Raw genomic sequence first — 10847 nt, forward strand, 5'->3', positions numbered from 1 at the left:
GTGACAATGGCAACAACGTGCGATGACAGGACTGAGGACTTCGAACTGGGGATAGCATTTGGGACCTGGGTGTCAAAAATGAAACAACGCCTGCTCGGAATTTTAAAATAAGCAAATGAGTTGGAGCCTGAAGTAAGTCAGCAACAACAACTGCAATAACAACAACAACAGTGAGTGTGATAGAGAGAGGGAGCACAACAACATGGCCCATAAATATTTATAAACTTTGGCCTGTCATATAAATACCGGGTCATTAGTTGCCTGCGCACACCTTTCGCTCCAGCTTGAGCTTCAAGCCCCTTCAGGACAATAAAATCCAACTAGACGGTCATTTGAATGCTCGCGGCTCTATATGCCAATTTGACAGCAGTAGTAGCAGCTCGGTGGAGCTTATAAGTTAAGCAAAGGAATTATTCAAGCAGCTAAAGATAGACTCAAGTCGGAATAACAAGCAGGAGAAATGCTAAGAAATGCTATCTTGAATAAAAAATGTATATTATGTAAAGCATATTTATCTGTTGCTTATAATTATGTGTAATTATAGATTGAGAACTTGAGTTTAAAATGAATATATAACCAAAATAATTAAGTAATTATATTCCAGATATTCTATATAATTAAGAAGTTACACAGCAGTATTTTAAAAATATATTTCAAAACGAATACAATTCAAAAATAAATTATAAATTTAAAAAAATAAAATAAAATAAATAAGAAAGAAAACAATGCAAACATTTTTTGTGTACCTTTATACATAGAACTCATAGAAAGCAAAACTAAAATAATTCAAATTAGAATACAGAATACTAATAAAATGCTTCTGAAGAACTAAAATAATATAAATATAATATATATAAATATCAAACAAATATAAATATAGAATATAATATAAATAACATAATCATAATGATTGTAATTTCTTTTGCTAAAAACTATTAAGAATAAAAAAAAAAATAAAATAAAAATAAAAAAAGAAACACTGTACGTGACCCTAATATGGTTATTTATTTTAATTTAAATTTTTTTTTAAATATCCAATTTAATATATAATAATAAACATATATTTAAAAATAACAATATGAAAATAAAAGAGAAAATAGTCGGAAATATATAACATGTTTTAATATTTAAATTAATAAATGTTTTTTTAAAATATAGTGTTCATAATGCAACCTGAAAATACAAGTTTTTTTTCAATAATATATATAATTTATATTTACACAACACAAATTTCGTGAGGACAAATTAAAAATAAATTATTTTGTATTCCTTAAACTTCAGCGCATACAAATATTTTTTGTTGTTTAATAATTGACTCTTTACCAATTAGATTTTTTACAACATAGAGCTTCTCATTTAAAATTCAAATGTAGTACTAGTAAAAATCTAAATATTGTAAAAAATAAATAAAAATAATATTGCTTGTTAGAACTGCTAGCCTGAGACGTTGAGCCTGCAAATACTGAGGGCAGTTTGCGGCTGACTGTAATATACTTATGTTTATATAATTTAGCGCCAGCTTCAGCCACGCCCAGCTGCCTAGAAGGCAGCGCATATAAAAATGATAAAGCAAAATGGCGAAAAGTGGCAGTAAAAAATAAAATGCGCTGCCGCAAAAGTGCCATTTGTGGCATAAACACATGCGCGGCAAAGTTTGATAAGACAAAAGGCACACGAGTGGGCGGCTGTCTGGCTGACTGGCAGGCTAACAGGTGAGAGCAGCGCTGTGCCGTGCCGAGCAGGTAGGCCAAAAAGTTTGCCAAGTGTGGTGCCGCACACACTCACACTCACACACACGCACATACACATTCACACACAACAACTGCGACAACAGCAACGTGGCAATGTCCTAAGGATGAACTTCAGCGCCAACGTTGGCACCGCAATGTGCCACTAAATGCTGCCACTAAATGTGTGCCAAGTATTATTGCAGGTGCCTATATACATGTGTGAGTGTGCTCGTGTGTGTGTGCGAGTCTGTGTTTCTCAAGGAGCTACCTTTCAGTCGGGCTGCGCATAAAATTAGCACAATAAAAAGCCATAAATGCGACACAAAAACATGAAAATCCACTTGTTATAATTTAATCGAGTTGATAGAAATTTTACGACGACGCGTTTTTCACGTAAATTTTCCTATATATACATATACATATATATTATATGTGTTTTTTTCATTTTAAATGTAGGTTAACATAAAAGCTGTTATCACACGAGACTAGTTAATGGGCGGCCACAAAGATAGCATGGCTATAAACTAAATCTGTTTGGTAGAGCAGGACTAGAAATGGAAATGCATACGAGTCCAAGGACCTATAATTGACCTTGTGTCGGCACCTAGGCTCACAAAAGCACAGTTTTATTTCAGTTAAAATAAAGAATAAAAAACAAAGCACGTATTTTTAAAGTATTTAATGTGACAGAAAATACAGCCAATTTTAATTGGTTTCTTCTGTATTTTCCGTAAAATGCAAACTATTTTCCGAGGTATGAAGATTTAAAATTATATATAATTATTATGGATCTATTGATCTGTTTTCAATTTGTCATAGAAACGATCCCTGAATCCCAAAGTGCCTCTGTCGAAATGGTTTGATTTCTTTGAATCTTGTATGATTTTCATTATGTGGTAATTTACTATAAGGGTAATAATTATTTAAGCTTGATAATTATTTATACTTTCAATCATCATAAGAATAGTTCTTAATCCATATCAGCCTGTAAAGAAAATGTATTGTTCAAGTATCGCTAGCTGAAATATGTTAATAAATTTCACCCACTTCCTGTCCAGAGAATATGGTTGATGCCTTGCTGGCCCTCTGGCTGGCAATCGAGCTCATCTTGCGACTGTATTCGTCGTCAGTGCATAATAGACAAACATCGATAAATCGGATGAGTTGTGGAGATTTGAGCTGCTTGGCGATCGGCAGAGCCTCTTCTAGAAGATCTTTGGTGCGCTCAATCTTATGCTGCAAAGTTGTTGCTTTGATCATTTGTATGACGCCCAGGAACCTCCAGATGAGACTGTTACAGTTTTGACTCTCTAAGGGGAACCAATGAATAATAACGATGTTTACACATAATATAATATGAGCTATGCGCACCCTTCATCGATCTGCGTGCATTGAAGCAGCACTCGTCGTAATGCAGCTGAGACAAGTGAATGGCAGCCATCTGATGGAACAGATAACATTTCTCTATCGAAAATTTGGAAAATCTCATACGTCTCTCCAGACGCGCTGACATTTTGCTGTATATAAAAGACATATATAATAGTGTATTTTATTAAATTTTGTTCTTTACCCACCGGCATTTTCGTCCTTCGACATCCTCGTCCCCCTCCTGATACGTCGACCGATCGCCGAACACGAACGGCACAATATCTTTCACCTTATCGACAGGGAGCATCAACAATTTCAACATGGCTCTCTGCGCTACCTTAAAGTTCCTTGGCACGCGATATTGTTCACAAAGAGCCAAAGCCAAGGTATTATAGACCTCATTGTGGAACTCGAATTTCCAGCACATAACGCGATTCGTTTTCGTCACATAATAATCGCCCATTACTTTCTCAACATAAGCGGCAAGCTCCTATAGATTATCAAATAAATATGACATACATAATATATAACAATATAAAATAATATATAATATATTTACCTTTAGGTCCTTGGCCTTCCGCAGCTTTCGTATATGCTGAAGATCGTGAATCATATTACGATGCGTCTGATATTGTATGCGGAATAGATAGGCCTCTCTATTCTTTTCCAACATTTTCTTGTCGGGGAACTTCAAGAAGCTCACATAATACTGAGGACTGCGACTTTGCAACATTTTCTGCGAGAAGTTAATAATGAGTTAAAACAGATTAACGCCTTATACGATAGTAAACCTACTATAAACTGCCTTATGATTTCGTACTGCTTGAAGGCCAGGGTTTTCAGGAAGCTTTTAGAGCGCTTGCATTGATCCAAAAGTAAACTCGGATTGTTCCGCAGATTCTTCATGAAGAGAACATCGTACCACGAATCGTTGAGATAGTTTTGATGTATCACATTGAAGGCACGCGCTCTGCGCGATACTTCCAGAGGTGACAAAATCTCTTCCTGAAGGCATTTCATACAGTTATTTATAGATGTATTTAGTCGCGCGTATTTAGGCTTACAATTATTTCGGGTATACTAAGCACATCGCATTTTTTCTGATCTCTCAATATTTTCCACAAGGGCCGCGTGTCAACGAACTCCTTCGCTTTGTTAATCTCTCTGACGCGTTGAATGAGTTTTCGATTTTTCATGAAGAACAAGGACATGGCACGCGATGTGACATCTTTGATGACATCGTTGACCTAAGATTATGAGTCGCATATATGGTATATATGTTACATCCCTATGTACAGTGATATCTTACCACCATGACTCGTGTTTGAAAATTCTTGGCCTTGACACCAATGAAACTTCGTATATTATCGTGCAGCTCAATCGCACTGTTCTCGAACTGGTTCAGCTCGAACAACGCATCGCAAATTTGCAAATTGATGGGACAGTTCGGACCACGCGCCACCATGCCGATTTCTGTGATCAATTCACAATCAACAGTCGTCCTCGTGTTAAGCAATTATAGGAACATATTCTACTTACTGGCAGCCAATCGTGCATCGGTCAGGGCCTGTTCGATGCGTGCAGCCTTGCGTTGCACCTGACTGCGTCGATACAGCGTCATATAATCATAATTGTCGATATCCAATGCCTTCGTATAATAGTACAAGGCGAAAGTCTCTCGACGTCTATTAAAGTAGTATGTGCCCCAATCTCTATATATATCATGTTCAATTTCCGGGCTCCAATCGAACTTGTGCCATAACGGTATTGCGCCATCTAGCGTCGGGGACGGGATATAGCCCACAATTGATGTCATTTTTGCTATTGATGGTTAGATCCTTTGCAAAATTATAAAATTGTAAAGCTACAAAAAAACAATTTTTAGAAATGTTTTCTTCTGTGTTGAACTGTTTCCTTCTGTTTGTGTGTTGTTACTGAAGCTAATTCGTAGTGTAGTTCAAAGTCAAGTAATCGATAAGGCAAGTCAAAGGGCTCTAGATTGAATTCAAATGAAAATTTAGTCATTTGTTAAAGTGAAGATGGAATTATATTTTGTGGTATTTTCTTTTTCAAGAATGTTTCTCTGCAGCTATATGATTGTATTTTAAGTTTATTTATAATTATATCTATTGGTGCTGTTCATATTATTGTATTAAACATATATACCATTTTTGTTGTAATCAATGTATTGATTACTCATCTAGAGCAATCTCGTACTCAATTCTATATCTGTTCGGGCGTCGTCTTTTTAGATTCGATAATAATATCAATAGACATATGACCATCAGTATGCTGTTTCAATGATTTATCTTTATATAAATTTCCATTTTATATTTTATTTTATGTTTACTTTGTACTGTATACTTCAATATATATTTATAAATATAAATGACTTCTTTTCGTCTATAAAGCAATCTACTTGACCAATTTCTAAAAAAATTATATATCAAGGCATGTCAAGACGCAATCTAGAGAATATTAAAAAACAATATGATTTATATTTTTGTATATTTATTATTAACTTTTTTTTTGTTTTTTTAAACTTTTTATTGTATTTTCTTTTTATTTATTTTATTTTATTTTTTTTTTTTTTTAATAAATTATTTTTATTTTTAATTGTGTGCGCAAAATCAGTTATATGTTTATTTGGTATTAAATTTATTCCGCTTCATTACCTAGAGAATCTCCTAGAGATGCTCGGCTGGCCCGTGCGACCGCTAATGAGGCTGCTTTGCGACGGAAGTCGTCGACTGCGAAATTATAGCAAGCATCTATAAATTTCATCAGTCTTGGTGATTTCAGCTGTTCGGCAACAGGTATTGCCTCGTCGGCAGCTTCCTTCGTCTTCTCTACCTTTTGCTGCAAGGCGTTTGCCTTGATTATCAGCAGCATGCTAAGGAACTTCCAGATATTGCTATTGCAGTTTTGTGTTTCTATAAAATTATTGAAGATGTTAATAGAATTTGACAAAATTCAACATATTCTAATATTAAAGGCATATTTTAATATAAAAGTCACCTTTGATGGCTCTACGCGCATTTAAGCAGCATTCGTCGTAACGTAATTGGCTCAAATGAATGTCGCCTATCTGGTGGTATAGATAACATTTCTCAATCGAAAATTTGGCGAATCGAATACGTTTCTCCAGTCGAGATATGAGTTTTCTTTGGATTGCATATTATTATCATTATTATATGGAAGCTGTGTAAGAGTCCACTGTATCTTACCTTGACCTTATTGCAACCGGATCCTGATAATCACCATCTGTATACGTTGATCGATCGCCAAACACGAATGGTGTAGCTTCCTTGAATTTGTCCTTTGGCAGCAGGAGCATTTCAAGCAATGTTATTTTCGATTTTTTGATATCCTTGGGCGCCGAATACTGCTCGGCAAGTGCAAGGGCCACGCTATTGTAGACCTCGTTGTAGAACTCAAACTTCCAGCACATAACACGATTCGTCTTCGTCACATAGTAATCGCCCATGATTTTCTCAACATAGGAGGAAAGTTGCTAAGGTATATGTATATAGATATATGTATGCATAATTGAAACAGAATTTAGTTAAATATACATACTTTGACTTTCTTCTCCTTTCTCAGTTTATGAATTTGACGTAAATCATGAATCATATTACGATGCGTCTGATACTGAATGCGAAACAGGTATGCCTCCTTATTCTTTTCCAGCATTTTCTTATTCTTGAACTTGAGGAAGCTCACATAGTAAAGTGGACTGCGGCTATGAATCATTTTCTATAACGAGGATTCGATTTATTATATATTTAGACACTTTATGATTAATACTGACTATGAACCGTCGAACAACATCATATTGTTTATTAACCAGTGTTTCAAGAAACTGTCTCGAATTCTTGCATTGCCTTAGCAGCAAACTGGGATTTGTGCGTAGATTTTTCAGGAATAGAACATCGTACCACGACTCATTCAAATAAGTCTGATGGATAACATTGAAGGCGCGCTTTCGTCGAGCTATCTCCAAAGGAGACAAAAAGATTTCCTGTTTGTGCATGAAAGAGCATGAAATGGATATGAAAATGGTATATACATGATAATAGTTAAGTACAAACCTCTTCATCTGGTATGCTTTGTATATCACATTTTCCTTGTTCTTTCAATATCTTCCACTTCGGACGATCATCGACAATTTCACTCGCCCTGATCAATTCACTCACATGTCGCACCAGCTTCTGGTTTCTCAGATAGAATAAAGACAGAGCCTTGCCCGTAACGTCTCGAATTACATCGTCAATCTGTAAATAAGAGAATACACTTTTTGAATCCTTAAAACGATTTCGTGTTTTTTTCAAGCTTACCACGATGAGACGCTTCTCAAAGTTCTTGGCTTTAATACCCATGAATCGCCTTAAATTGTTATGCAGAGTGGCTTTGCACGTTTCGAACTTGTTGAGATTAAATAGACAGTCACATATTTGTAAATTAATCGGACAATTGGGTCCCACATCATTTAAGGCCATTTCTATTGAATATTCAAACGGGTGGAATATACTGCTGTCAATTCAATATCTAGATTTACCTTCAGCTGTAATGGCATCCAGTAATGCCGCCGGAATGTCTGCTGCTTTGCCCCTGGTTAAACTACGTCTGTACATCGTACTCCAATCATCGTTTTGCAGCAACAGCGCTTGGGTCAGGTAGTAAAGTGCAAAGTTCTCGCGACGCCGACTGGAGTAGTAAGTGCCCCAATCTCTATAGATATCATGCTGCACTTTAGCGCTCCAGTCAAAGTGCATCCATGCCGGCATAGCTTCTCCCTCTCCCAAGAGGGGCACATATCCGACAATTGAGGCCATGTTTTAGGAAATTTGAGGTATCAAGCTGACAAAAAATCAATCGAAATAATTGAATTAATTTAATTGATTTCATGGACTAGATCTCATCAGAGTTGAGTACTTTAATAAAAAAAAAAAAAATCCTCATGAATTATGTACTATTTCATTAAACTTTTATAAAAGACACTCAGTTTAAGTTCTTATCAATAAGACCATTCGCGAATCCTAATTAAAGTATTTACTTACTTTGCTAAAAATGCACTTTCATTAATTTGTACTATAAATTTGAAAAGATTCGTAAAAATGTAGGAAACGTAAAAGTGAATAAAACAAAATAATGAAATAAAGAATTAGAAAACAGCGCTGTTGCTCTACAACAAAATCAAAACAGAATAAATCAAACGCTATCTAATCAAACTTTAGAAAAACTAAAACAAAAACTATGCCTACTTATAAAAAAAAAAATAAATCATATTTGAATAAGTAATTGAGTACTTAAGAAAATAACAATAATAATAATGTATAAATCCAATAAAAATTATGTAGAAATTAAATAAAAATATAAAATGAAATGTGTGCGATTTCGATAATGGCAAATCGCCCTTAGCTATTACGAGATATATTAATCGTTGGACCAAACTCCCTTTTATGACATCATACCATTATCAAAACTAAATAGATTTTACATATTCTTCATTATAATGACTCTATTGTAGATATAATTTTATTTGCTATTTTGTATTATTACTCAGTTACTTTGGCAGGAGCGGACACTTTTAGCGTAGTTTCCCCTCTCAGCAATTTATGCAATAAATTAACAGAATAGAACACTTTGAAATTGAAATCGGAGAAGATCAGTCGAGTTTTACCTATGAAGAAAATTTTGTATAGAGTTTTTATAAAGTCTAAGGGAACCTCGTGGAATAATTTGTATTGCAAATATATGTATAATGCAAAAATAACATATAAATATCGTATGACATACATACAATATAATTCATAAATCTCTCAATTTATACCTATATTTGTGTAAGTGTAAAAATATTTTTCGAATGACTTCATATAGGAAAGTTCTGTCCGATTGCCATCGCATTATTTATTTAGCCATAAAAGTAAAGTTTTGAAATAAACGAGCTTTGATTAACGTTAATAATATAATTGCACCTCAATTCGTTTTACAAGCTGTGTGGACTGCGTGTTATGGGACAAGCGTGCACGGTTTCCGTTTCCGTTTCAACTTTGAATTCTGTCACACTTCAAATAAGCACCTTGCCATGCAAGGCAACCAAACATATTATTATTAATATTACTGAAAAAAAAAAGAAACACACACACTCACAAGTGAAAGAAAGAGAGTAATACTAAACCGCAACTCATGTGACAGAAGTGGCACAAACACACACATGAGCCACCGAAACCACCGAGCCACTGTGCCAGCGATTGGCTTTACAATAATAATTGTGCATGCCCAGTGGCTCAGCCAAGTGTAAGAAATCACTTAAAACACACAGCCCGGCAGAGGTTTCAGCTAGGGATTTTATACAGTGAGCCTCCCATCTCCCATCGCTCTAATGGTAAAATTTCAGCCACAAGAGCGACCACAAAAGGCCAATGATAAGTGTTAAGAGTCGCAGGCGTAGGCAACTCAACGCGCACATAAATCTAATGTATAATAAATTTAAATAGCGAATTCATGCAAAATGGCAACTCGAGTGTGACCAGACCCCTCCAAGGGGTCCGCCCACTTTTTGGCTGTCTCACGCACACACACACACATACACACACAGCTAAAGTGGAGGCCGACAATGACTACACTTTAGCGGCAAATTTGTGCGCATTGTCGCCGTATTATTTGCTATTATTTATGCCTTTTCCACTATTTACTTCCTCTTTTTTTTTTTTTTCATTTATATTATATTGTTGTTGTTTTTGTTGCTGCTCACACGCCATTGTGTTAGTATGCAAAAGTGGACGCGAACCACTCCCTATACAGTGTCTAACCGCAGCTTGCCATGGCCAGAGGCGTAGACAGAAATTCGTTTGGAAAAGGGCGTCAAGGAGAAAGAAAGAAAGAGAGAGAGAGAGAGCAAGCGGGTGACTCACAAATATCTTTGATTTTAAAGTGCTTTCTGTATTCGCCCAGGGAAATCTTAGGGAGATAAACAGATATGTCATTTAAATTGTATGTTTCATAGGTCTTTGGGGGAACCAGGCAAAAATTCAAGTCCTTCTATTATTATTCTTGGAAAGAAAAATGAATCTAAAGGAATTATACTGAGTCAATTAATAAAGATGCACTGGATGTGCCAAAAAATTATTAACTAATAAATAAATTATATACAGAAGAAAATAAATTATGACAGATGAGATGAGATAAAAGACAAAAGATAATAAGTGGAAAATAATAGATAAAAAGAAAACAAATAAATACATATAAGATAGAAGATGAAATACTGAGGTTAAAAAATAGGACATATGTATAATAAATAATAAAGGCGATAGAATATAGTAGATAATAGACAATGTTCTTGACTTTCACGTCTAGTCTATTGTTGCATATTTATATTTCAAGGAGTTGGCCCACAAAAATGCATTATATTCTGAAAGCCCTTCTCAAGTGTAATGTAATTATACTATATGAGTATATATTTCCCTTATATCTTAATTTCTATTCACTTGTATCGCATAAAGCACATTGTAAGTCGGACAGTCCCCTGCGTGCGTACGCCACTGTCAGCGTCCAGTGGCGTGCTAAGGATTTGCTCGCGTGGATTTTAAACATTTTCACACAACATTCTCATATTTAGACGGCACACATCAGCGACAGTCGAAAGCCAGTGCCCTGTTACCCCAACTGCTCAGAAAGTTGGCGGTAATGTAAGCTCCATAAGCCAAATAAAGGACACACACTAATAGCATGCAACACACGCGACCA

General features: G+C 35.3%; 2 protein-coding genes across 2 annotated transcripts; both read right to left on the reverse strand.

Annotated features, from left to right (window-relative positions):
- Nucleotides 1-2394: 2394 nt before the first annotated feature.
- Nucleotides 2395-5054, reverse strand: LOC108617210 (uncharacterized). Its single transcript, XM_018012931.2, has 9 exons — nucleotides 4638-5054; nucleotides 4408-4571; nucleotides 4163-4345; nucleotides 3894-4103; nucleotides 3658-3834; nucleotides 3305-3588; nucleotides 3102-3247; nucleotides 2778-3040; nucleotides 2395-2715 (listed from the first exon to the last, which is right to left on the reverse strand). Exons 1-9 carry the CDS (start codon nucleotides 4912-4914, stop codon nucleotides 2701-2703), a joined length of 1719 nt encoding a protein of 572 aa, XP_017868420.1. The 5' UTR covers nucleotides 4915-5054; the 3' UTR covers nucleotides 2395-2700.
- Nucleotides 5055-5592: 538 nt separating this feature from the next.
- LOC108617211 (uncharacterized) lies at nucleotides 5593-8319 on the reverse strand. The gene is made up of 9 exons (XM_018012933.2): nucleotides 8159-8319; nucleotides 7657-7958; nucleotides 7436-7599; nucleotides 7190-7372; nucleotides 6910-7119; nucleotides 6678-6854; nucleotides 6326-6612; nucleotides 6117-6262; nucleotides 5593-6031 (listed from the first exon to the last, which is right to left on the reverse strand). The coding sequence occupies exons 2-9, from the start codon at nucleotides 7931-7933 to the stop codon at nucleotides 5757-5759; spliced, it is 1719 nt and encodes a 572-aa protein (XP_017868422.1). The 5' UTR covers nucleotides 7934-7958; nucleotides 8159-8319; the 3' UTR covers nucleotides 5593-5756.
- Nucleotides 8320-10847: the final 2528 nt, after the last annotated feature.

Source organism: Drosophila arizonae, chromosome 5, assembly GCF_054131065.1.
Source record: "Drosophila arizonae isolate 15081-1271.41 chromosome 5, UAZ_ARI_1.0, whole genome shotgun sequence".
In the NCBI taxonomy this organism is placed as follows: domain Eukaryota; kingdom Metazoa; phylum Arthropoda; class Insecta; order Diptera; family Drosophilidae; genus Drosophila; species Drosophila arizonae.

Excerpts from the sequence above, each read along its gene's own strand:
- LOC108617210 (XM_018012931.2), bottom strand. The coding sequence starts at position 4,914 with ATGACATCAATTGTGGGCTATATCCCGTCCCCGACGCTAGATGGCGCA. Across the intron at positions 4,346-4,407 it reads TTCAAACACGAGTCATGGTG|GTCAACGATGTCATCAAAGA; the intron begins GTAAGATATCAC and ends TCATAATCTTAG. Across the intron at positions 3,589-3,657 it reads GGAAGGCCAAGGACCTAAAG|GAGCTTGCCGCTTATGTTGA; the intron begins GTAAATATATTA and ends GATAATCTATAG.
- LOC108617211 (XM_018012933.2), bottom strand. The coding sequence starts at position 7,933 with ATGGCCTCAATTGTCGGATATGTGCCCCTCTTGGGAGAGGGAGAAGCT. Across the intron at positions 7,373-7,435 it reads TTGAGAAGCGTCTCATCGTG|ATTGACGATGTAATTCGAGA; the intron begins GTAAGCTTGAAA and ends TCTTATTTACAG. Across the intron at positions 6,855-6,909 it reads ATGTTGTTCGACGGTTCATA|AAAATGATTCATAGCCGCAG; the intron begins GTCAGTATTAAT and ends TCCTCGTTATAG.